Source organism: Bactrocera neohumeralis, chromosome 2 (assembly GCF_024586455.1).
Source record: "Bactrocera neohumeralis isolate Rockhampton chromosome 2, APGP_CSIRO_Bneo_wtdbg2-racon-allhic-juicebox.fasta_v2, whole genome shotgun sequence".
In the NCBI taxonomy this organism is placed as follows: Eukaryota; Metazoa; Arthropoda; class Insecta; order Diptera; family Tephritidae; genus Bactrocera; species Bactrocera neohumeralis.
In genome coordinates, this window is record NC_065919.1 from 27657402 (window position 1) to 27685387 (window position 27986).

Sequence of the window (27986 nt, forward strand, 5' to 3'; positions counted from 1 at the left end):
CGTGCCAAATAGACTTAAAATTAATAATTTTATTATTATGAATAAAATAGTAATAATTAATAGTTAATATGAGAGTTACACTGATATAGCAATATGATAATTGTAAACGTTACTACTACACTTGTTACTTAAGCCATAATGATGGCCGAAAACTGCGTAGGGAGAGAGAGAAGTCTATCTATGGTATAGTGAGGCATTTCACTCACCAATAAAGGCGCGGCAAATTCTAAGAATCTAAGATTGGTAACGCTAAGCATATATTATATGTATGTATCAGGATTATATCTGATTTTTTAAAGCTTGATAACTTTTTTTTTAAAAAAACGCATAAAATTTGCAAAATCTCATCGGTTCTTTATTTGAAACGTTAGATTGGTTCAAATTTACTTTTTGAAGATAATTTCATTTAAAGTTGACCGCGGCTGCGTCTTAGGTGGTCCACGGAAAGTCCAATTTTGGGCTGAAAAATTTTTTCGAGCTTTTTTCGGCCGGAATAAATTTCTTCGGAAATGTTGTCTAAAAAAGCTGGAATAGTTGCTGGCTTATTTCTGTAGACTTTGGACTTGACGTAGCCCCACAAAAAATAGTCTAAAGGCGTTAAATCGCATGATCTTGGTGGCCAACTGCCCATGCATCCCGAAAAATGCACTGTTTGGTGTGGTTTGTACGCTGGTGGAATCATTGGACCGTATTTTTTCAAAGATGCTGTTGGACGCAACGTTACGGTGAATGGCGATCGCTATCGTTCGATGCTAACAAACTTTTTGTTGCCAAAAATGGAAGAACTGAACTTGGTTGACATGTGGTTTCAACAAGATGGCGCTACATGCCACACAGCTCGCGATTCTATGGCCATTTTGAGGGAAAACTTCGGAGAACAATTCATCTCTAGAAATGGACCCGTAAGTTGGCCACCAAGATCATGCGATTTAACGCCTTTAGACTATTTTTTGTGGGGCTACGTCAAGTCCAAAGTCTACAGAAATAAGCCAGCAACTATTCCAGCTTTGGAAGACAACATTTCCGAAGAAATTCGGGCTATTCCGGCCGAAATGCTCGAAAAAGTTGCCCAAAATTGGACTTTCCGAATGGCCGCGGTCAACATTTAAATGAAATTATCTTCAAAAAGTAAATGTCATGAACCAATCTAACGTTTCAAATAAAGAACCGATGAGATTTTGCAAATTTTATGTTTTTTTTTTTTTAAAAAAAGTTATCAAGCTCTTTAAAAAATCACCCGATACTTTAATAATAAAAATAAATGTTTATTTTCTTAAAAAAAAATTTAGAGTTTTAATCGAAGTACAGTTAAAAACACTAAAATTTATCAGTTATCGAGCGGCATGAAAAATTATTAAATTACTAAAATGGCTATAAAAAAATAGGAGTTGGTGATAAAAAAGTAAAACTTTAGGGTTGTATGTATTTTTTAAGGCCACATTATAAGAAAATAAAAATAAAAAGTTTGGTCCAAAAATTAAAAAAACAAGTAAGGAATATATATACCGAATTTCATTGAAATCGGTAGAGTAGTTCCTGAGATATGGTTTTTGGTCCATAAGTGCGCGAGCCACGCCCATTTTCAATTTTTAAAAAAAGCCAAATTTCCAAATTTCAGCATGATATCTCAAGTTTTACTCAAGTTACAGCACGGACGGACGGACGGACAGACAGACATCCGGATTTCAACTCTACTCATCACCCTAATCATTTTGGTATATATAACCCTATATCTGACTCTTTTAGTTTTAGGATTTAGAAACAACCGTTATGTGAACAAAACTATAATACTCTCCTTAGCAACTTTGTTGCAAGAGTATAAAAACTGAGGGACTAGTTCGTATATATACAGACAGACGGACAGACAGACAGACGGACATGGCTAAATCGACTTAGCTCGACATACTGATCATTTATATATAGGGTCTCCGACCATTCCTTCTGGGTGTTACAAACTTCGTGACAAACTTAATATACCGTGTTCGGGGTATAAAAATCACGGAAAACAACAAACGCTTTCAGCAAGGAATCAGTTGACGAATCTATGATTATATTCAAGTGCAGAAGCTCCATCAAACAATATTGCAACATGAAACCAATTAAGAGAGGTGGTGGTGTTTGCCGGATCAATATGGCTATATTAAAAAGTTTCAAATATACCAAGCAAAAGATGAAAATGTGGAATCAAAGAACGAAGGAGTTGGTCTTCTTAGATTAGGGATAGGCGATCTAAAAAATGGCGGCATAGATTGTTTTGGGGCTTTTGGAAATAACGTTCGTTAATTCTTAATGCTGTCAAACACATGAAAAAACAAGAAAAACTTTAACTTCGGCTGCACCGAAGCTAATATACCCTTCACAGATTACATTGGTGCCTTAGAAAATAATTTATACCAAATTTCGTAAATATATCTTGTCAAATGCAAAAGTTTTCCATACAAGAACTTGATTCCGATCATTCAGTTTGTATGGCAGCTATATGCTATAGTAAGCCGATCTGAACAATTTTTTCGGAGATTACATTATTTTTACAAACAATAACTCATAACAAATTTCGTGAAGATACGTTGTCAAATGTGAAAGTTTTCCATACAAGAACTTGATTCCGATCGTTCAGTTTATATGGCAGCTATATGTTAGTGTTCCGATATCGGCCGTTCCGACAAATGAGCAGCTTCTTGAAGAGAAAATAACGTTTGCAAAATTTCAAAACGATATCTTAAAAACTGAGGGACTAGTTCGTATATATACAGACAGACGGACGGGACCGACAGATCGACTCAGATCAACATACTGATCATTTTTATATATACACTTTATAGGGTCTCCGACGATTCCTTCTGGGTGTTACAAACTTCGTGACAAACTTAATATACCCTGTTCAGGTATAATTACTCTGCTGGAATATAGATGGTCCGCTTGAGTCAGACGCCAACATAGCCAAGCAAAAAACGTTTTGGTAAGGATGCGTCGGTTGCAACTGATGTTCGACTTGGGAGTACATTGGCTAATAATTGTTGAAGGCCGAGGAAGATATGAGATGTACAGCATAAAAAAGATTCAGTCCAAACTGCATTCCAAATGCAACATTGCGGTATATTTTTATGCTGCTATGAAAAAAAGAGCCGAATATAAAGGCGTTAATAATTGAAAATGTTTAAGCTCTTCAAACCTGACGGTACTTTTAAGTACCATATCCTTTTGTAAACTGCGGTATCCTTGAAATTTATAATTTTCTTGTTTTGTTAATAAAATACGCATATGAATGATAATATAGAAAAGTAAATTAAAAATACTAATTATTTCTGAGCTTGATCAACTAAAGGCTAGATCAAACGTCTTCTGACCATAAATAGAGTCCCCAAATGACTAATAAGGGCTATACTATTGGCACACTTTTGTCACAATTCCCTGTGCAGTTAATAAAGATAGCGGAGGTTTGCGGTATAACTACTTATACTCATACAAGTATTTGGGTAGGAATTAATCACATAATTATTGGTAATGAATGAAAATATTAAATTCCAATATTGATTACAGCTATTTAACTTACGCTTAAACAGCATAATTTTAGTGGAGACGTCAATTTACTGTAGAATTACGCAAACAAATATTTTGAGGAATAAAAAGTGATTTTTTAACAGCAAACATGCAAAGACACATTTCGAAAAAATATAAATCGCATATAACTTGTATACCAAGAAGTTTGCGGGGCATTACTATGGATTCATTCCGATCCAGACGAAATTTCAACACCAAAAGAAATCACAAACAGCGGCAAATGGGCGAAGATGGGTATAGTAAGTACATAAACCCAAAGTGAGCGTGCGGTTACAACTGCGGCTCAGCCCAATTCTGTTTGCCGCTAGCCTGCCAAATTCCTGTGGAAACATGGTAAAAAAGCAGGATATTGGTTACCTGTAATGTTGACCTTCACAATCACGCGTGAGTTTGTGTGAGTTAGTATATAAGTTAATATCAGATTAGCAAATGGTTAGCAGGGATAATCGCCTTGTTGACTAAACAAGTCTACCGGACATACACAACACCTCTGGTAAACTGTGGAGGGTTGCAATGCAAGCGACACCCAACACAGCGGAGCTTGCAGCCGATGCATTTGGCTAACAGCTGCAAATGTCTTCTTTTCCGGCTGGTTTAACTGAACCTTGAACTTTGATTGTTATTGTAGCCGTGTTAATTACAGCAGGGGACGTAAAAAATATTTCAACAACACACTAGGCTTTCTTCAATTCACGTCTACTCCTTAAAATATGCAATGAAAAGACAATGCCTTTTTTTAAAAGGTGTTAATGACAAATTTTCGAAACAAAATAAATTTGCCGCAAATAGCATAAAATCGTATTGTGACGTTGGGTCTAAATAAAATGTTGAAAACAATAAAAATGCACACAAAGATTTTTGCATATACCGAGAGTTTTTAAGTTGCCACACTACCACCAGCTGTATTTTTATGCCACGAAATCTCCAATTGCTTGCGTAAATTTCTGCCTTCCTTACTTTCACTCATCCTTTTGTGCTGCTTTATTTGTTCGATTGAGTCACCTGTTCGATGGTATCATCTGAGATCGGCAGCGTGTGCAACTCTTCGTCCAATTCCACCTCGTTGGTTTCCTCTTCCACCTCATCACAGTCCTCTTCATCGTCGTCGTTCCGCTCGGAACTTTGCCTGACAACTTTCTTACTTGCACGTCGAAATACTGTGTGCCAATAGCTGGAAATGGAGTTCTTCAACGACTGTCGACTCGGTGCGTTTGGCATGAAATTGGTGGCATTAGCGTGTTCCGCTGCAAGCGCAATGGAAATCAGAAAGAAAAAAAGTTAAACGATTAGTAGATTGTTGTAATCATAGCACCCAAACACACCTATGCGCGTAACGCCACCGAGGCGCAAATGAAAGCGTCTCGTATGCTCCTTCTTTGGCTTATCCAGCTCACCATCTTTGTCCGCTTCCTCCTTGCCGATTTCGTCTTTCGGTTCTCCGCCATCTTCGGGCAATACATCACACGAACCGGTAGGCATCTCTTCGCCACCGTTATTTCGTCGATGTGTCAATTTGAAGAAACGTTTTAACGAGTTGGCCTTAGTGTTGTTTGCTTTGTGTGCTTCGCACGCCGCGTCGCCACGTTCTTCGACACCGGGTAGCGGTATGTCGTGCAATGGCGGTGCTGCAGATATGCTTTGCGACATCTTTCTTTGTTTGTGATTACTTTTGTTTTATTGTTGTTAATATTTGAAAATAAAATTTCAAGAATAAAAGATGATTTATGAGTTTTTTTGGGAAAATTTTAAAATCAATCTCAATACACAAAAACAGACAGCTATTTCAAAAATATATATGCAGGCATTTGAAGAGAAAAGCGGTTAAGTAATGTTGAAACAAATGATGGGTCTTAAAACAGGCACGATGAGAATCAAGCTTCAGTTCAGAATCGTCGATAACTAATATAGGTCTCACACAGATTAAAAACTAACAACCAGACGTATTTAGACATCAGGGACATTGAAACCCCGTTTAGGTTACTAAATCTAAAATTTCTGTGCTATTAAAAATCGCAGACAAGCTGATTGATGGAGTGCATTTCAAGTTAAGTCCAAGTAGCTATTTTTTCGCAAAATTTACCAACATGTTTTTTGAAGTAATCAAAGCCTCTCATTTCTCTTAAAACTAGGGGGGCCGATTTCAACCAAATTCGCTATATGACATTTTTCTGACATTCCTATGTCACAGTGCGAAAATGCGTGACATTGGACCGTCCCACATAGGGGCATTTTCCTTCAAAAACCGGACAAAAATGAAACTTACAAACTTCAGCGATGCTACTCAAAATTGATTTTTTTTAGTACCTAAGTAACCGTTGTACAATGAACCGATTAAATGTATGACCTTCAGCCCGCTATATTGCCACACAAGTAGTCGGAACCTAGATTTCGTGCAGAACTCACGTGCTTATTCGCGCAACTCGCTTTTGTTCTCGAAATTGCAAGTGGCTTTTTGTGTTGCGTGAAGTGAATTCTGGAAAATATTTTTATGGACTCTAGACAACATGGTATGTATTTAATATTGGTGATATAAAGATTAATTTAGTTAATGTATGATTTTGTTTTTTTTCGGGAAAACAATGAATCATTAAAAACTCTAAATTTTTTTTTTCATTTTTTAGAAATTAGGGTTTTTGTTATAGTGTCGGGCGAGGTCCAGCTTTGAATTATGTTTCTTAGTAAACTACAGGGTTTCTACTTAACACATAAGCTTAAATATTTTCCCCGTCTTTCCCCCCTTTAAAAAAAGCGCGTTGAATTAGATTGGTCACTTGCATAAAAACAAAATTTGGAACATAACATTCCTTTCATATTCCTATGTTACTCTGTGAAAATGGGCGAAATCGGACTACAACCACGCCTACTTCCCATATAACACAATTTAAAACTCTATTTGATTCTTTCACTTTCCAGAACACAAATAAAGAATTAATTAATATAACGGAATAAAATTTTGCGGTAATAATTCCCTTAAAGTAAGCCACCTTTTGTGCAATAATTGTTCAAATCAAACCAAAACTGTTCAAGCCCCTACGTACCGAACATGTGGACCCGATACCAATAGTTGACTTTTGACCGAAAATATCGTTCAATGTGTGAGATATGAAATTGAAATTCGCACAGAATCCTTTTATGGCAATAGTGTTTCATTCTGTCAAAAATGGGTTGAATCGGGTCAATACTTTCCTGAGCCCCCATATACCTTATATAAAGATTTTAGAACTTATAGGTGACTTTATGCTGGATATATCCGCCAAATATTTGGGCCAACTCAATGAAAATTGCAGAACATGTTTTATTCATAACATTGTTTCTTTGCACCTAAAATTAATAAAATTGAGCGAAAACTTGATCTGCCGCCATATAACTAATATCAGGATTTTCGAACTTCTGCCTGTTTTTACTCCATGTGATTGATGGTTGTATGTAAGGTACCTTAATGAATCCCTGGGAACATTTTTTTAGCACTTAGACCTGAAAACTATTTTGAAGGGTTACACCTGAACATGCATACTTAATTGCCTCGGAAGTTCGATAATATTTTCCGTTGTATTCATCGCTTATTTTGTCTGTAGCAGGCGCTAAGATTAATTGCGTTTTTATGAGCTGATTTTCGTTTACTCACTTACCCTCACTCACACTTCGTTGCTTGTTCCTGTCGCGAATTTTTAGCCAACTGTAACAATGCTCCAGCCAGACACTCCTCTGTATGGTTTTTATATGTATATTTTTAAAAATAAAGATAACCTTAAAGGGCCGTCGATTTTCAAGATAAATAAAAATCGCTGAAAGGAAAGTGTTTCGACGATTGGAAGAAGCTCTGGAATAATATCGAATGAGGACTACATTAATGTAGGCGTATGAATTTATATTTTTTTAAATCAATTCTTCTTCTGAAATAAGCAAAATTAGTGCTCAGTATTAGAGACGTTTTGAAACAGCCTTTCTAAAGAAGTATCCTAAAATTCCCAAAAGGACTATTAAAAAAAAGTATTTAAATACGATTTCTATATTTGTCAATCAAAAGTTGTATATTTAATGATGCTTCTCTGTTCATGGATTTTGGGATTTTGGATTGATGTGTTTCATAGAAAACCTGAACGCTGTTAGTATGATAAAGTTATATAAAAGGAACTGAAGTCAGCTGAAATGCTTTACGGCACACATAACCATGACAAGATTCTGATGAGAATGTTTGGGCTTTAATGAAAGCCAAAATATCAAGAAAACATTTAACGTCAATAAAAGATTCCATTGGGCTACCTCAAACATACTATGCGGATAATTTGCAATCTACTCATATTCCTAAAATTCTAGGAAGCTAACGCTTCTTTAATGTGCGCTGGGTGTAATGAAGGTCAGGCCAAAATATCGACTGGTGACGTAAGAATAAGAAGCCGGAAAAAAAATTGAAGTGGAATTGCAATGTGCAAGAAGGCGATAACCACAATGCGACCACTACCTGTTGAGCACTTGAATGACTACAACCCCCATATACACCCCCAAAATCTATCTCTATTCACACCAATACACATCCAAAAGTGTGCTGATAAAGTTCAAACAGCTGATAATGTTTGTAAACAAAGTGCTGAGCCGGCGCATTGCGTCGACAGCTGCCCGAACGATGATAACACCAACACAAATGCATAACGGAAAATGTAAATATTTACAATAACAAACACTTGTGGCTTCCATATATATGTATGTACACACATGAGTAGTTGTTTTGTTTACACACGGTAAATGAGAAGGTAAACAAAGCAGCGGTCATCGCCAGAGCGCATGTCCTGCCGCCAACAGCTGTTCACGAAGTGGCGATGAGACGGCGCGCAAAGGCGAGGGCATTTATTGATTTTACGAAATGCCAAAACGTTTATCAGTAAAGTAAAAAGAGGGTTTGGGTATCGCAGAGCATTCCACAGCTGCCATTGTGAGGGGTTGTCATACCTCAGCCCCGCTGCCGAGCAGTTTCGTTGCACAGTTCTCCGCTTCGAACACTTTCACCGTATAGATAACTGTCGTGCTGGTGGATACATACACGCGAAAATTTTCACTTGCGAACACTTTAGGTGGAGATTTTGGTAGCTGCAGTGCGTGTGTACGATAATCTTGTGAAAAATTGCAAATTTATTAAAAAAATTAACAAATTTTGAGGCAAGTCCTTTACCATTTTATAGCAGAGTGTTTGTTTATTGTGTGGAATCGAAAAATTAGCTATTTTCTTGCGATAACTGTGAAACTTTTGCTTGAGATTCTACAGCATCCGTAGAAAGTAGGGCGTAGTTGTTATATAATTGCTGGAGTTTGTGAAAATTTTGATAAAAATTACTATAATTAGTAAAAACAGGATCTTTAAAGACAAGAAATTTATTGTTTGATATTTTTCCATAAGAATTTCCTTTTATTTACTTGTTTTTCGTATTTTGCAGAATGCCAACTGCTTTGGGAGCGGCTTTGGCGATGGGAAGGATTTGCCTGATATAATGTCTGATACCTTCAAAAATCAGCTTGTCAATATGGGCACTCGCGCAGCTGCTTGTAAGTTGAAAAATATTCAAATATGCACTAAAAACTCACATAAAATCTATATACATATACATATATATTAAGGTGGGCCAAAAATAGTTTTTATTTTTTTTTCTTAGTTACCATGAAAATCTCATCCGACATGACTTAAAACAAGTTCTGGTAAGAACTGAGCTCTTAATATTAATATTAAGCCATTAATTTGTAATATAAGATGAAAAATTGTGGAAATCATTTTTTATAATTATCTGTTGGACTTTAACTACGAATAACTTTGAATGAGTTGACTCAGCCAAAAAATGTTCTGGACCTTTTTTGTAGATCGGTAAATTTCCTATAAGAATAAGTGTTGATTCTCGCTTACCAATTATTTGTTTGTGTACATTAAAAATCCAAACAAAAAAACAAAATTTCCTGTGTTATTTATATGGGAAATCGAAAATGTCGATGAGGCACCTCTTAATATTAATATTAAGAGATCAGGTCTTACCAGAACTTGTGTTTAGTCATGTCGGATGAGATTTTCATGGTAACTAAGAAAAAAAATAAATAAAAACTATTTTTGGCCCACCTTAATATATATATTATACAGTTATTATATATGTACATACTTATGTATAAGACCTGTTTCCTGCGATCTGTTCCGAGCTTTTACTAAATATTTATATTTACGTAAAAAAGCCATGCAAGACCTCGAGTTTCATTAAGTCGTTGAAAAATGCTCCAGTAATATATAGTGTTTGCTCGAATCGATTTCTACTGTATTTGTCGAGAGATATGTACATACATATGTACATATAACCACATAAATGTAAATATAATCATATTTGGTTCAAATCTTATATTTTATGAATGACTATTAAACTCAAACTTCCCTATTTTATTCTTATACATTTCTTACAAAAAGTATTAAATTAAATCTGTTTGATATCAGCCACTTTTGCCAGGGATTTGTTACTAATTTGAAGGAAAAGTTTTGATCGATCATAAGGATCTCAACTATCCAAAAAATACCGAGAACCGAAGGCATATAATGTCTGAGAAAAATATGATAAAAATGCCATATTCGACCATAACGATATTGAAAACACGTTTATTAATACATGTGACAAAAAAGTAGCCGAAAATTTTAAATGAAAGGCAAAATATTTAATTATTCATCAATATTTATTTTGTCGCCACCAGATGTCCAACGATTTTTCTAGTCTTCGAAACACTTTTCATAAGTACTTTTTGCGATGACCTTCAGCTCTTCCATCGAAAACAGGTTCCATTTCGATGATTGTTTACTTGTTTGCATGTCAAACTCATAAACCCATGTCTCATCGGCAGTTATAATGCTCTCCATGAATATTATATCGGAATTCTCACGATCAAGCATGTCAAAAGAGATCTGTTCGTAGGCTTGTGTTTTTGGTAAACCTAAACCACTGTAAGCCTTTTCCAACAATCGCAATGATTCCGCACAAGAAATTTGGTTACAAATATGAAATTTGAGTCAAATTCTTTATGTGATATTTTTATCCATTGTAAAAATCGCTACGCTCTACTGAGATGTACATATGTACATACATACATATGTACTTAAGCAGCTGCTGTAAAAAACTGGTTTATATTTAGCATAGTAATTAAGGGGTTACATGGGTTTCCTCGGGTAAAAAACGACCTTTTTCAACTATTTTTTCTCACATAAAAAATTAAATATTTTATTTGAATTTTTTATTGTCACAAACATTCACAATTAACAAAAAATTCTGAAATTTTTGGAAAAAAATATTTTAAACTCGCCCATTGCGACGCCAATTCCGGTGACCGCTTCAGAAAAAAGATGTGCCCACGTTGGCAAGATAACTCCTTACAGCATCATCTAAAGTGAAAAAATACGTGTTTTAGTTAAAACCTTGACCCAGAACTTGAACGAAGGGAAAAAAATTAAAATTGGATTTGTGGCAGACATTTTTATAAAAAAAAATGAAAATTTCAATGAAAATTTTGCGACAATTTTCCTTTTTTCAAATAGTCGAAAAAAATTCTTCGTCGAAGTCTTAAAGATTTATATCTCAAAGATCTGTCTAAAATTTCATGACGATCGGTTGAGTAGTTCTCGAGAAATCTTCAAAACCGGTTTAAAGACCGCGCACTTAGTCTAGCTACCCTCAAGCGCACAAGTTTTCAAGGTTGTGTCTCCGAAACTATTACTCGGATAAACTTAAAAATTTAGGACAATATTCTAGAGATGTTGTAGAATTTATTAAGACATTAAAAAATGTTTGATACCCGTGAACCCATGCAACCCATTAAGGACATTCATACCAACTTAGCAAAACACGTTTTTTGAAATATGGTATCTACACCCGGGGAATTAATTACAATTTCCGGGTGCTTTTTTGTCGCAATATACAAGTATAATACTGAATTAAGAAATCACTAACTTCGAACGGAAGCGCATATTAAGTATTTTCCGTAGCGATAAGCATTTGAGGAATGAAAAATATGTATGTAGTATATTAAGATTTCAAGAAAACTGTATTTTAACAATTGATATTATTATTTATTGGATACATCCCCACTTAACTCAACTGGACTAATTTTATACTTTATTTTCTTAACCGATATGTGACTGAAGTTTGTATTTATGTATGTACCTAAATATATTTTATTACTTTATATTAAAAAGTTAAAAAATAATTATTTCAAAATCGACAAATGAGTCCTTTCCATGATAGCAGAAATCGGCTGTTGTTGTTTTAACGGAAATTTAATCCCCGTTGGGATAGTAAATGTCATTTGTGTTGTCGTCGATGTCATCTAACGGTAGTCCCAAGAAACGTGCTGTTTCGACGGGGTCGGACCAAAGGGAGGAAGGTGTTAGATGGGTAGGGTTTGTAGGGCATGCAAGGGTGGTCAGTGTCACGCGGAGACGCGTTGCATGCAGGACATACATTGTAAAAGATGCTAGATCTTTAAGGTTTTTGTCAGGATTCTGATTTATTATTTAAAGATTGTATCTCATACAATATTATTTAATTACATAGTTCAATTATAATAATTCTACTCGTTTTGAAAGTTAAAATAAAAATGAAAACTAAATGATTATTAACGAACGATGTTGACGCGACGACGTATCTACTCCGACTACTTTTCTCGGGTTCTTGGTGCGCTCGTTCTTTTGTGTTGCAGGGATGCAATTATGCGGTTGACCTTACAATTGGGTATGTCAGAGTCTATTCTGGAAAGGTAGGAGTTTAACCTGCTACAGTATCCAGAACGAAGTTGCGCAAGGGTCACACACGTTTCTCGCGGCAGCTGGAGCTCTTCGTCTGCAATGGGTGGTGGTTTGACTCCAAGAACGCCATTCACGGGAAGGGAGTCGGTGAAGGTGTTGATGGCTCCGCTGTGAATGGCGGTCAGTACCTGTCGAAAGTTAGTTGCGTCCAAAGTCCGGTCGGCGTACTGTACGACGTCGTCGACGTAATCCAGGAATGACCTTTTGATGCTCCTAGGAGGCGGTTCCGCTCCAAGCAGATGGCTGCAAGGGTGATTTCCGCGAAAGCATCCCAGCAGGAACTGCTTGGAGAGGAGTTCATTATGCTCCTTAACTGGGAGCATAAGCGTCTCACTGTGGAGGTGTTCAATGGGAGACATCAAAAGACATCCTGTAGTGGTCCGGAGTGCAGTGTTTTGACAGATCTGTAGTTTCCTCATCTGCGTGCCACTGCATCCAGGCGACCATATGGGAGCTGCGTAATTGAGGACACAAATCGGCTCAAACACATCGGTGACAGGTGCACCATGTTAGCATCATTTGACGTTAGGATCGTCCAAGTGAGCAAACTTTCTGGCAAAGTTACATCTAATAGTGAAAGAGTTCAATTTTAACCTATTTATGATTTCGTCGAACAATGAAGTTGAATCTTTTCGCTACATATTTATGCTATTGCAACGTGCCGCTACAGAGTATAATAGTTGTGTTCACCCAAGGCTGTACATACATATAACTATAATCGAGAAAGATACAGAGTTATATATATATTTATACATACATATATATAAATGATTAGGATGACGAGAAAAATGAAAATCTGGGTGAGCTGTAACTTGAGCAAAAATTGAGATATGTATGTGGGAGTGGAACCTGTGGGTCAAAGGTTCACGTAAAGCGGACGTGCCTTTTAAATGCATCTCTGAGCAAAAAAACTGGATACATACATAAGTATATCTAATTCGAACAATATTCGAACAGTAGAGCATAGTCTAGAATAGTCGATCATAGTCGAGCATAGTAGAGTTGAAGATGTCAAGAAGGGCACACCAGCGGCATCAGACGCTGCCTCACAAGTAAATTAAATTAAATTGAAATACATAGTACATACGTTATTTTGTATTAAAAAGTTGAAATGTAAACTGAATTAAAAGTAATATTTTAGAATAAGTCAAAATATGTAAAAGAGCCAATATTGATAAAACTATCCGCGTCCCTTGCCAAAAAAAGTACGAGTTCGTAGATAGGTGTAATCGGACCATTGCCACGCCCACAAAACGCCATTAACCGAAAAAAGTACCATAACTAAGCACTAAATTAAGATATAAAACTCTAATTTGGCCCAGGGGATCACAGTACCTAGTAAGGACATTGTGGGTGAAAAATTTTTAAAAGTGGGCGTGGCCTGCCCTCTAATAAGTTTAATATACATAACTCCTAAACCACTAATGCTACAACAACTAAATTCGCCTAGCACAAATAATATAAGAACCCCTCCCGACAGTGTGAAAATGGATGAAATCGAATGATAACCCCGCCCACTCCTCATATAACAGCACTGTTAAAAATTATTAAAAACGCGATAAATGAATAACTAAATAACCCAGAGACATTGAATTTTACCCCCGAGAATATGTGTGAGATCTTTAATTGGGCCGGGGTCAAATTTGATGGGTGTAGCAGGACCCACTTTCAGCTGAATTCACGTGTGTATATATGTACTTATTTCGAGATCCGCACAACCGATTATAACAAAGTTTCGTTCGTAACATTTCTCTGAAATCTTATGTTACAGTGTGAAAATAAGCGTAATCGGACTACAACACTCCTAAATACTTCCCATATAACACAATTTTACATTGCATCTGATTCTCTCACTTTCCAGTATACAAATCAAGAATGAATTAATATATCAGGAAGAAACTTTGCACGAATAGTGTATTTGAGGTATGCCATCTATTATTAAAAATTGTTCAAGCCACTATATAGGTACTCAATATGTAGATAAAATATTTATAGTTGTCTTTATATTGGATCGGTTAATGTGTCAGATACATAATTGAAATTCAGAGGGACTCCTTTGAATCGAGTCAATACTTCTCTTAGCCCCATATACCTAATATAAAGATTTTCGAACTTCCGGGTGACTTTATACCGCATATATCAGCCAATATGTGTATATTTTTTTATAATGGTGCATTTTAGGCTTAGAAAGAATATAACCAACAGACCTTGTGTACTTGAAAGAACTTCCGAGCCTTCAATCCTTGCAAGTTGCAAGAGTATGAGATGCTAGTTATAACTGAACTTAGCTTTTCCTTACTTGTTAATTTTTGTTTTGAACGGTGATTTATAAATTAATTAAATAAATAATAAATAATTAAAACATATTAAATAAAGTGAATGAAGTAATTAAAAAAATTCGGTACTGGAAATAAACAAGGGGATATTGGCCCATTCATATGTTCATTCAAAATTGATTTGTGGACTCTTTCTATGCTTTCGTCTATAATATCTTCTTTTTAACGTCCATTGGCTTCGGTGACAGAAAGAAACTAGTGCCGAGTATAGAATTCCAAATACTTATTTTCTATATAATTGATAACTGCCTACTATGCTAAGCAGCAACAAGAATCGCCAACCGAGACGTTTTTTCTTTACGACGACGCGAGAGACACAATCCGAAATCTGATGTGTCATGAAAGCCAAGAGAGTTAAAATTGCTCAGCTACATAAAAAAACTTTGCTGCTATCACAATTCTCATTGAGAATATTATTTCAAGCGTTTCCCTACGACTAGTTAGTGTAGGTAGATTTAAAAGTTTTAAGGGGTGTTCTGGCCTAGAAGCATGAATTTCAGTTAATTTTTAAAGTGTCGTAAAAAAAGACAATTAATATTTTTACTATCCATTTTTTATTAGTTATTTGTTCATTTTAGAAGACTTGTTTTCTACAGACTATGCTAAGCAGCAACAAGAATCGCCAACCGAGACGTTTTTTCTTTACGACGACGCGAGAGACACAAAAAATTAAAAACTAAAAAAAAGTCAAAAAATTTCAAAAAATTATGAGCTGACGAAGTGGGGGTCTCTAAAAATTTCCACGTGAACATACCCATGATTTCAACCCTCCTAGTTATCTGAAACCAAAAAAAAAGATTATTAATCTAGAATAATGTCGCAATGGTCGGAACTGCGGAAAAGTGGGAAAAATTTTGTTTCACAAAATGGCGACTGCCTGAATACAAAAGTTTTTTTGGATCACTTCATCTGACTATTTCGAATTTTTTAAAAATAATAAAAAAAAAATGGGGATGGGGCTAGTTCCAACCATAGACAAGCCTATAAAGAAGACTCTATAAAAATTTCAAGTAAATGGGTCCAGTAGAACCTGAGAAATCGTGGGTATCGTTCCGAAAAAGTCATTTTTGAGAAAAACGCGTTTAAGGTTTAGGAGACAATTCTGGTAAACACGGACGCCACGTCACAAAATCGGCCCTATCTCTGAAAATAAGTCGAATTTTGAAAAATCCTTCCAAGTTCATATTTTTGAAAGTCTAAACTTTCAAGATATGTAAAAAAAATCAATTTTTTCAAAATCCTAAACAAGAATATCCTCTTAATAGACTAATGATTGGAGGATGAGTTAACCTAGAATTCCATCGGAAATACCTAAAGGCGAAAAGTAAAAATTGCTTTTGACCAGGCTCTAACTTGGCAGAATGGATTTAACTAGAATTCTGTACCATAGATCCATATTCCAATGTAGGCCTAACCAAATTTGGAAAAAAAGTTTAAATAATATACGGATCTCTAAAATCTTTTGACAATCTATATCAGTCTGTGTTTGTGATGGGAAGAAGGTTCTCTCACGAAATTCTTTCGCCAACTAAGTTCATGACGAGAATGATAGCTACGTAAATCGGTGAAAGACAACTTGGTATGCAATTATACACGAAATTAAGAAGTTAAAAGGAGACAAAAATGCCTTTGCTTGCTTTTTTAAAATAGAAACTAAGCTTCAAAGCTCGTGTTCTGTACGTTTTGTTTAAAATATATTAAAAAGAAAAGCATCTTTCAGGACGTATCTAAATATATTTAGCAAATAAGTATTTATTTTCAAAAAATTTATATACAACAATTTATATAAATAATCACGCTCTCTCTTTCAGTCCAAGCCAAATTGCGATGTCTCCATGATTCGCATGTACGCCTGCTACAAAATACCCAACCCACGCCCTCTGGCGTCGATATTGCTAACAATATCAAATACTTTTCACAAACCCTACTAAGTAAGTTACCCACTAAACAGTGACTTTTCGCAAAGTATTGTCGAGATTTATATATGTATACATATATAATCTTTTGTACGCAGCTGTCCTCAAAGATGTACGTACCTCACCACACGAACTTATACGCGACCCCTCCGAGGATCCCACACGCATGTCAGCCTACCCAAATCTTGAATATGGTAACCTCTATAATGCTCTTACAATGCTCATTGATGTGGCACCGTGCATACAATATGGACAAATCGGTGAGTGAAGATAGAGATTTATGCAGTTATTAAATTTAAAAAATTTCTTTTCTCTACTAATTCGCAGTGTTTGGAAAGGCTCTGTTGCAGTGTCTTTGCTGCATACTACCTTTTCTAGATAAGGATTTAATTGACAATTTACCCTATCTGGTCAGCTCTACTATGTCTGTACTACCACCAGCTCTACACCAAGATATCGTTAATGCACTATGCTACTATATTCTACCATTTACTATAAGTAAGTAAGAAATCGCAAACGGAAAACTGTGGTTTTTCAGCCCTGTATAAATCTATCAGCAGTGAGAGCCATGCTCAAAAAGCATTGTCCAACTCCAACAACCTAAAACGTTTAGGCGTTTAAGCACTTTCGACTCACTTAGGTAGAAAGATTTATGAATTAGAACTAGAAATAACGCTCCAAATCATAGTTGTGAAAAGTATTTATTTTAGCTTGGCTGAAAAATTCTTAAAACTCTCTTCAGTTCTTGAAAAAAATTCAAGCTTGAACTTTATATTTTCCCATTCGACAGCCCGACGCAGCGCAGATGAACAAGAATGTCAGGCATGTCAGGCAGTCTCTTCGGTCATTATGATGGTTCTTCAATATTCTCATAATCCCGGTAAGTACTGTTTTCATATTGGTGTCTTACAAATGGTTTGATAAATTTTACAATGAAACTTTACAGCACACCACTGTCAACTGCTAGAATGTCTGATGACACTTAAACACAATGTTGTCAAGGATATACTTTGCGTTATCGCATACGGCACCTCTATGTCACGTTCCTCGGCAGCCAAACTACTATTCTACTATTGGCCCGCTTTCGATCCGAACCTATTCGATCGTAAAGTTTTATTGTCCAAACTAACAAGTACGTAAGCGTTTATTTCAGAGCCAAAGATACGATTTACATATAACTCAAACACAATCCAATCCTTTATTTCGCAGACGACATGGTGCCCTTTGTGTGTCAATGCGAACAATGCCCCAACGCTGGCAATGCTGAGGCGGCCAAAGTTTGTTTTGATCACAGCATCAGTATCAGCTATGCACCCGACTGTCCACCCCCACTTTATCTTTGCATCGAATGCGCCAATGAGATTCATCGCAAACATGCAAACCTCGAGTTCGGCGACATTCTCCATCCCATGCAGCAAGTCTCTATGGTATGTGAGAATAAGAACTGCCGTTCGACCGATAAGGCAGCCTTCTCGATTTGTTTCTCTACCGAGTGTGCTAGCTATAATGGAAATCACCCGATACGTTACTGCACGCTGTGTCACAGCAATCGACACAATTCACGACGGGGTGGCGATCATGTAGTGCATCGCAGTCTCCAAATCATTTGGCAGATGGATCCAGAGATACAGATGCATATGGTCGAGTCCGTGATTAGTTTGTTGCGCGAGGCTAAACCTCTCAATTTTGAGCCCGGCAAGGACGGTTCGGATCCGAAGAAAAACGGTGGCAATGGCACACCAGACACCATAACATTGGAAGAGCGTCAAATGTTGGGCCGCTATGGCATCTGGTTATTGGTGGGTCGTTGCACACCGACTCCCGAAATGCCAGTGGAGGTATTAGGACGCATACTTAGTATGCTCTTCCATTGGTTCCACGTAACTGCGTGCTCATATGATGGTAAGTCGAGAGTAAAGCCATTTATCGTATTTATTCTGTATTCAAATTAATCCCACATAGTAGCAAGCCAAATCGAGAGCACCATCGAAAAGCTTAAAGTGGAGCATGTCTGTAATTGGCTAAAGGAGATTTGCCGTATACATTACAATGTGAGTGTTATATATAATAGGGTCTCATTACTATCTTATAATTATTAACACCATTTGCCTTGTATCTTCGTAGGTCTTTATCTCTTGTTTGCTACCACATCCGCCAGAGTATGCGCGTGTGGGAGGACACTGGGAGACGTTAGCCTCACGAACTAGCCACCTGAAAGAGGGACTGCAACGTCTCATATGCCTGGTACCCTATGAAGTCATTACCTCTGAAATCTGGGACTATGTTATGCCACACTGGATGGAGGCCATCACCAACGATGTAGGCGAAAAGGAATTGAATGAGCTAAAAATTGTACTCAGCAAAATACTCGATCCGGAAATGTCGCCACTCGGCTTCGATGCTAAAACTATGTACAACTTTGTGGCGATACGGTTCGAGAAGACCACAGCTAAAGTGCAACAACAAGCTTTGCATTGGTTGCAGATACTCACAAAGCTAGGTATTCTAATACCACTGGTGCAGTTATTCGCCATGTTCGGCGATGGTGTACGTATCATGAAATATGGCGTGCAACATGAGCTCATGCGCGAAAAAGAAGGACAGGGTAAGGGACCAAAAACCCCCTTGAAGGAGACGAAAAACGAATTGGGTAATCCACCGCGTCGAAGCTCGATTTGTAAGTTATAAAATCTATTTAAATGAACTCTCCTAATCAGTTATTTTGTTAATGGCTTTGAATAGCTCCAGTGGTCGAAGACGACTCGGGCAATACATCGGCCATTTCGGATGACGAAGCGCCTACCAATCGTCATACTGAATTTTCTACAGATGCCGAGCACAATCTTACTTGTTGCATTCTCATGTTGGATATCTTGTTGAAGCAAATGGAGCTGCAGGACGTTGAACAGCACATGGGCATACACACCAGCGTCTGTGAGAATGTATCACGCTTGATCAAGTGCATGGTCACTGCGGCACGTGTGGGCTTGAGTAGTCACGTCTGCTCACTTAAGGTAAATAGTTCGGTTATATATGTCCATTAACACGTAAAATTAAACATTTTTTCCCATCTTTTGACTAAGGTGGCTGAGTGTGCTTATTGTGAGGCATCCATTATGTGGCACCAACTGGCGACCAAGCTGGTACAATTTATGGCACCACTGAATCCTGTACGCCCACCAGATGTGAGTAATTTATCATTTTTAAAATAAGTTTTTGTGCCTCATGGTAAACAATTTCATACCTCTCGATTTTTTTATGCGAAAATTTATTAGAAGCATAACACGTGTCCACTACATACGAGTCCACCAAATCGTACAGGTTTTTTATTTACCTCAATTCTCAAATACTGCTTTCACTTGGCTTTGGAACAGGAGTCCGCTCTCTTCCACTTTCAGCCAATACGGTGTATTTTTGTTTTGAAACTAATGACATCTTCTAGACAATGAAGCCGATAGTTTATAATTCCTTGAATTATTTTGAAGACCTCATAAGGTTCATACCATTGATTAATATATCTTATGCGTGAATCCCGAATAACCCCAGGTTTATCTGAATTATTTATTGACTAAGTCTATTCTGCAGTATAAGGAATGCTTGTGGTGATAGAACCTAATATCTGGTTGAGATGTTTAACTTCTTCCAAAATCGACGAAATTGTCGGCAATTTCGAAGCAATGACCTTCAACAGTGATGTGGACACCAAGACGTCGGTCCACTGATTATTCATTCAATGATGAAATATATTCAGATCTTTGTCCTCAACCGGACTCATTTCTCGCATTCAATATCTACATAATATTCCTCAGGAAAAATTATTGCCCTAAGGCACACTATAAGCCGTCAATGACAAGCTTCTAGCTCAGTGTATATGTACTTATATATAATATGTTTCTTTTTAAGATATGCTAAGAACAAGTCCAATCGGTTTCATACAATATGATCTATAGATAAACAAATACAAACTCAGAAACCGGATTATAGTTCACACTTATTAGAATACTCTAATAGCCTTGACAGACGGCAGCGTTAATCCGGATTAACTGCGCACTTAATCAGATCCAAATTTGTAGGTGAGCTCATTGTCCTTTTTATAATATTTTCAATGAATATGATAGAAGATAAACATTACGGTTTTTAAGATATTTTTACCAAACCATTTTTTAACAAAAGCATATCAATACATTATTTTTAAAACTGCATTTCATACAAGTTTTATGATATTTTATTGAGAATTTGATAAATAATTTCATTAAGATGAAAATTGGCCATTTTTAACAATGTTGCCAACGAAAATCTCACAAACTCCCTAAAATTTTTAGAGTTATTTTTGGATTCAGCAACGGAGTTAGCTGTGGTAACTCCTGAATTAATCCCGAAAAATGCAATTAATCTGGTTTAACGCTACCGTCTGTCAATGCTATAACATAATAATTATTTTACTAACCACTTTTTAACGTGTACGTGTCTTGCTTCCCACTTTCCACAGATACCAATCGAAGACATCATCGAAGAAGAAAAATCCTCACGCAAGAGTCCACCCGAAAGTGACAAGGAAAAATCGCGTGAACGCGATGTATCACTATCAATGGCACCGCTGCCCATACCTTTGGGTCCACTAGGCGGTTTTGCAGGTGCTTCAATTTAAATTATATCTATTCATTATAAATAGACATAACACACACACCCTCACCTAATTTCAAACCTATACAAACACATGCGGAACCCAAATTAAAAGTTCTCCTTCGACCTACCTTAGAAGCTACGAAAAATTGGTGGAGAAATTTCGCCCACATTTGTACATACATATTATAGAAGAAATTGGCTTAATCAAACACATTGAAAATAGACCACTGTAAATTTGGCGTAATGCAACCACTTAATCTGTAAAAACATAGTAAGTGTGTATTAAATGTATTGGATAACTTCACGCTCTGTAGCTTTGTACTAGTTTACGTAATTGTATTTCAAATTAGACCACCTGTAATTGCAAGTCAATTAAAATCGTTCAACCACATGTGGTTGAATTAAAATAAATCGAAAACAAACTTTAAACAGTTTAATAAATTAAAAATATTTTAAATAGTATTGTATTAAATTTACAGCCACCCTAGTATTTGCACCCTGTATGCTCTCAAGTATATACTTGTATATAAAAATTTGCAGTTTCTTTACAAAATATTAAATCACGTGATCCAAAATACTTACGACTCTCACAGTGCAAGGAACTTTAAGCCATTCTAACAACTTTATCCACTTGATATATGCAATAATATTCACCAAAATTTACGACTTGAAACACAAAAAAAATTTCTAAAATATTTTACAATAAATAATTATCACTTCAATGCAATGAACGCAATTATAAGTATTTATATATTATACTATATATAAATTTTTTTTTTGTACAGACAACTCAACATTAAAATTGTTTACCTCACTTTGTTATTATGTATCTTGTATCTCTATCTCTCTATCTTTCTATCTCTCTCCTTATCAACAAACGCGTACTCTGAACTCTAACTCTCTGTGCTCTCGCCTCATTATACCTATGTACGTCCTCCCAACACTGCGTGCCACTTTTTAACTCTACTAATATGTACAACAACTATTACTACTACTACTACTACTACTACAACAACAACAACAACAATAACCACAACAAATAAATAAAATGATACTAATTCTTTTACATAAACTTTTGCTCATCCAAATCCTTAAGACATCTTAAAGCTAGATCAATTCTTTTCAGACGATGGGAAGATTATAATTATGGCAGGTGAAGCATCCCAGCATTCAACCAGCATTCACGTATTCCTATACTATACGTTTTTTCTACCTTACTCTACTCTACTAAAGCTATTACTTAATTACATAATACTTTCTTTTTGATTGATTTTTGATAAGTAATTTTTGAAAACAATTTTTGAAAAAGAACATGTTTTGAATTTTTTCAATGAAGCTAATGTTTAAACAAAAAGACTTTAAATAGTTTTCTAAACACCAAAAACTAAACAAACAAGAACACCGTAAAGTGACAGATTTGTCACGAGCAAACGAAACTGCGCACATTTGGCAACACTTTAACTCGCAATCAACCGCACACTGAAATAAATACGACCCACAAAACACTCACTTATTAGATGCTGTTTTTCACTGAAATCATGTTTTTTTAGAAATCCAACTTTTAAATAGAATTTTAGATAATAAAAGGCCTCACAAAGTTGACCTTGAATCGCTCGATATGATAGACTTGCTCAAGTACACAAATATTCATCGAACTTTCTTACTCAGAAACAGCGATTTTCTTATTTAAATAACAAGTAATAAAAATGAAGGCTAACACCTTGATCATAACCCCAATACTTCTTCACTTATATTTTGATGTAAAACACTATCCAATGCTATCCCCGTCATCAACATCTAAACGTAAATTTTCATCAATACACCTGTTGGAAGTCCCAAGGGATATGTTCCTCAGTCTCTGCATATTTCCTTGTCTTCTATGGAAAATTGGCGTTGAATAAATAAGTTGCTCATATTAATGGTACTGTAACTATTAATTCCTTTAGAAAATCCTCATAAATCTAATAAAGACATCAACTTATCTTTAACCGATATAATTTTAATCGAATATGGAATAATAACTTTCGTTTGTTGTTATTTCATTGTAAGTACTTCCGAGTTTACTTACGACATATCAGACCCAAGATTTTTGGTTTTAGCTGAAATTTTTTGCCTTTAGCAACTGAAGAATGGCTCGACAGATTTGGTAAATTGAAAGGATTTTATTTAGATTCTTAAGGAACAGCATAGACTTTCTTCCGCAATATGCTCTTGTACTCACAACTCGGTGCACTTACGACATGAAAATATAACCGGCTGAAACTCGTGTCATCATTTGCTAGCCAACATACTTTCAACAAGTTTAAATCAAGAAATCAACGATATAATAAACCAAATGAGTTTCACGATATTTTGTATGATTCTCAAGCTTAAAACCGGGTCTAAATACATACTATTTATGCATTTTACAATAAGTTTTGAAGGTTTTGAAGCAAATTAAAGTCAACATCGAGTAGACAAGTAGCAATTTATGGAGGTCTCTGCCAAAAGTGGCCATTTTAAACCGTTAAGCTTCTCCTATTTGAACAGCGGAGTATATTCAATGGTGTCACTTCGTTGCAAGCTATTTTTTGGCCGCTCTTTTCCTTGTTATAAAATACTTTCAAAGGCTGCCTGGATCTAATCATAAATATGGTGAGAGAATTCTCTCTGTGATAATAGTAAATAACATGGGTACAAATCCTGATTGCACATTTGGTGTCTCTGGACCACGAACGCATTTTTAGTATTCATTTTAAATATTTTTAATCAGCCTTTGGCGACATAGTAATTACTTACCAATGAAAGCATGACTACAGTAAACCCAGTATACCACAGACATTCCCAAATTACAGAATAGCACAAAATATACTTACATATAGTACACACAATTGTACAAACATCGAATTTCCAATGCATGTGTGATTTGTCGAAAGCTCATTTATATAATATTTTGCTGTATTTCCTTTGAAAATAAGTAATTACGAAGTCATGTATGTACATACGTTTTTGAACCATTAGCATTGAATACGCTTTAAATTTGTTTTGTTTTTTTTTTTTTAATTACTAATAACAAATAGTTGCATGAGCCGCAGCCAACCACTGCGACGCCCCTTGCTCGTCTTATTTTTTCATACTTAAATTAACATAAAATCTGCGTTACGTAAGCGAGTGACAAAAGAATGCACAACTCGGCTAATTTTCTCCGGAAAATATTTAATAGCGACAACAACCACTTAACTGCCAAACAAGAGCGCCACTTTGTCTGTTGTTGAGAAATTTTTGCCATAGTTATTTCACATTTTTCTACTATTGTCTAACATTAATTTATTTTACCAAACTCCCTGCATTGTATAGAAATAGCTGAGTTTATGTGTTTGCTATGCAAGCATTTTTATTATTTTAGCAAGTGTTCTTTTGCCGCTCGCCTACCGTAGAGCAGAGCTATAGAAGAAACCCCGTCCAGATTGCAACCCTACGTGTAAGATATGTTCAGCCTTTAGTATTCCCTGTGTATTCGAGTTTTGATTTCAATGATAAAATACGCAAATTTCTACAAATTCATTAAGCTAATATATAATATTTGTTTCTCGTTTCTCGTAATTGTTGACTTGCCGACCGGGTTGCATAGGACCGGTGCCAGTAGCAGTGCCACAGCCGGAACCACACTCCGTAGGCGGTGTACTCGTTCACATGCCACACGTTTGCTCCGTATGTATACATGAAAAACAATAACAAAAAATACAACAACAACAAAACTAAAGCAAAATACAACAATGGTATAAGTATTTGCAAAACAAAAACAATAACAGGCATACAAATATTTTTATGAACTATTGCATACCATACAACTTTGCATATATTTTTATAGACATTTTACTGATTCTGTTCCGTTTTTATACTTGAAGGATGCGTTCATGTTAATTTGACGTGTTTGAGCATTATTAAAGTTAACACTTTGGTTAAAAAATAAAAAAAAACATATATATATAATAATGTTTAATAAAAAGATGACTAAGTACAGTATGTATTCGTTACATTGAATAATGCGTTTGACAATTGTTGTTTAACATTTTATTTTGAAGTTGCATTACAGCAGAAGTTTGTTGAGAAAAGTTTCCAAGTTGCATTACAGATTTATTAATATCTTGTAAACGATTATAAACATTATTTATAATACATACAAACAACGCTGCATATTTACATTTTTATTGAGTTTTATTTTCATCATACATTTTGGCAAGCGAGCTCACAATACTGTTCGCATATACAAAGAAACTAAAATAATAAAAGACACAATGTATGTTTGTATGTTCGCATGCCATCCCTGCAGTGAAATGAACTAGTTACAAACCAATTCCATTACAGACAGTATGAACCGCAAGTATAAGATTTCAAGCATACTTATATAACATATTTCTAAAAGAGTACAGTTAGAAATGTATTGAGCTTAACGTAAACAAGAGAACCCAGCAAAAATTTAAGTCAAAGTTTTTAGTTTGATTTCAGCAAATTGTGAGTTAAAGGGTTACATGGGTTTGAGCATCTTTCTCTTTGACACCATGTCTGAAATCCCACGTGATCTGTCAAATACTAATGCTTCGACGATTTTTTCTCAGTTAGAAATGTATTGAGCTTAAAAAAAATATATACATATTTGTTTTTTGAGGTAAAATATTTGATACTTATTTCTGAATAAAAATAGTTACTAAATTAACAAAATATATGTTTTTATAAAAAAGTAAATTTCTTACAAAAATCGAATAAATTGAACGTATGTATGTATATACCATAGGAAAGCTGAGAAGAAAATCGTTAACGTTAGGTCAACTAGTTATTTTTATAATGAAATACTTTTCTTCGTATATGCAAATGTTTAAAGGTACTTTTTTCCAAAGTTGAAATTTTGAAAATCAATAAAACTAACTTAAATACAAAATTTTTCATATTGAGTCGAAATAAAAAGGACGCAGCCAATAACGCACGAAAAAATTGATTTTAATGCAAATTTTTGATGTAATGAACCGAAAATTATCCGAAAATACGAAGTTTATTCGGCAAATAGTTTCGGAGATATCAGCGTGTTCATAATCTTTTATAGCTCATTTTAAGTCCGAAAACTCTCGTTGTGAAATAATACTTTTCCAAACTAGTTAGTTTTCAATCAGAAATATCTCAATTTATTCTAATATTTTTCGGACTAGTTAGATCTCACACCGAAAAACACATGGGGATCAGACTAGTAGTTTTCAAAACAGCTCAATTTCAATTCAAAAATTCTTATCTAATTGATAATTAGTGTAACTCAGTTTGTGCTTTCATTGCAAGGACTACATACATAAATGTTTTTTTTTTATTACTTTTTCACAGTAAAAACAAAATTATGGTTAACTTTCCAATGATTAAAAATTTAAATAAATATAATTTAAACTTATTTTATTTCGTATACTTTTTTAGAATAACGATTATGGGCATTCAGTTGATAGTATTGAATTGAGAAAAGTTCACGCCACAGACGAGGTACTTTGTGCATACGAAAATTCGATGAAAAATAACTCAAAAAATTATCGATAAAATAGTTCGATTAATGTTTGCTTACAAAATTACTATTACATATAATTAAAATTATTAAATTGTTTATAAACAATTTTTATTATTTTTTTTTACATGAAAAAAAAATATTTTTTGTTTATCGTTGTTGTAAAGCGATTAAGGTCCATGCCTACCAGAATTCAAAAACACGTCACCATGAAGAAAGGCTATTAGATTCTATGTTACCTGTATATATACCAAACTTCTATGTATATCTGTACATAGTTATATACGCGTACTACTTTAATGAATACATAAAAACTATAAAAACAAAATTATTTCCTTAAGTCACACCATATAGTCTAATAACTACTACAGCTAAAGTCTTTTAAGCCTTTTTTTTTGCCGTCAGACATTGTTTGTGTTGATTTATTTATTTCTTATTTTTTTTTCATTATATTCTAAATAAGACTAGATAACTTAGATAAATATTTAGTTGTGCTTTTGTAATTTAATATCTAAAAGTTTAGTTAGATTATTTAGAACTTCGGAGTTGATTATTTTATTTACGTATTTTTTGTCATCCAGCGTCAGCAGTCGAACAACGCAATGTTTAATGTTTTTTGTAAATAATACATAATGTAACTAAAAAACACTTCAATCTCTCGCCATCTGTACTTTAGTTTGACTTATATGGACTCATACACTAGAAGGTGTGTTGCGTAACAACGTTTTTAAGAACCCTTTGCAAGCGATAGTACAATATACAAGTACTTCCCTCTAATCTGTGTGTTACAACAATGCCTAGTAGTTTTACTCAAAAGTGTGATTTTACTCAAGTTTTGCTAACAACTAGCTATTGTCCAAAAAACGTTTACCTGCAGATTTTTTGTCCTATGATTTTCGAATCCAATTAAAACTGTACTCAAACTATGATTAAACCTCAAACTCAATTTTTATATAAAAAATACATAATTTTTTATAATTAATATCTCTGAAATCCATCGATTTTTTTGACAGTTTAAATTGTTTCTATTATTGATAGAAAATCAGGTTAGGTTAGGTCGTAGGGCTTATGTAAAGTCGATGAATCGCACTTAGACAGATATTCGTGTTTTGTGCATATTTTAAACTCGACCATTGCTACGACATTTCCGGTGACCCTTCGTAAAAAAGATGCCCCCGCGTTGGCAGGATAAGCCCTTACAGGACCCATAAATTTCT

At 35.1% G+C, this 27986-nt stretch overlaps 2 protein-coding genes across 9 annotated transcripts in view; one reads left to right on the forward strand and one right to left on the reverse strand.

Moving 5' to 3' along the window:
* Positions 1-4310: 4310 nt before the first annotated feature.
* On the reverse strand, positions 4311-5335 carry LOC126751077 (uncharacterized). The gene is made up of 2 exons (XM_050461012.1): positions 4884-5335; positions 4311-4805 (listed from the first exon to the last, which is right to left on the reverse strand). The coding sequence occupies exons 1-2, from the start codon at positions 5206-5208 to the stop codon at positions 4543-4545; spliced, it is 588 nt and encodes a 195-aa protein (XP_050316969.1). The 5' UTR covers positions 5209-5335; the 3' UTR covers positions 4311-4542.
* A 3282-nt stretch (positions 5336-8617) lies between these two features.
* Positions 8618-27986, forward strand: part of LOC126751075 (protein unc-79 homolog) — a 34172-nt gene continuing 14803 nt past the window's right edge. For 2 of the 8 annotated variants that reach the window (XM_050461003.1, XM_050461010.1), the window contains exons 1-16: positions 8619-8715; positions 8991-9099; positions 16521-16640; positions 16724-16885; positions 16953-17123; positions 17416-17505; positions 17572-17757; positions 17835-18527; positions 18588-18676; positions 18750-19302; positions 19368-19639; positions 19709-19810; positions 21115-21259; positions 22348-22404; positions 24862-24941; positions 26688-26750. In XM_050461003.1, the coding sequence (XP_050316960.1) occupies positions 9045-9099; positions 16521-16640; positions 16724-16885; positions 16953-17123; positions 17416-17505; positions 17572-17757; positions 17835-18527; positions 18588-18676; positions 18750-19302; positions 19368-19639; positions 19709-19810; positions 21115-21259; positions 22348-22404; positions 24862-24941; positions 26688-26750 (2838 nt within the window). In that variant the 5' untranslated portion in view covers positions 8619-8715; positions 8991-9044. Of the gene's footprint in view, positions 8716-8990; positions 9100-16520; positions 16641-16723; positions 16886-16952; positions 17124-17415; positions 17506-17571; positions 17758-17834; positions 18528-18587; positions 18677-18749; positions 19303-19367; positions 19640-19708; positions 19811-21114; positions 21260-22347; positions 22405-24861; positions 24942-26687; positions 26751-27986 lie in introns of all 8 variants that reach the window. The other 6 variants (XM_050461006.1, XM_050461008.1, XM_050461005.1 and 3 more) reach the window with 4 other exon arrangements.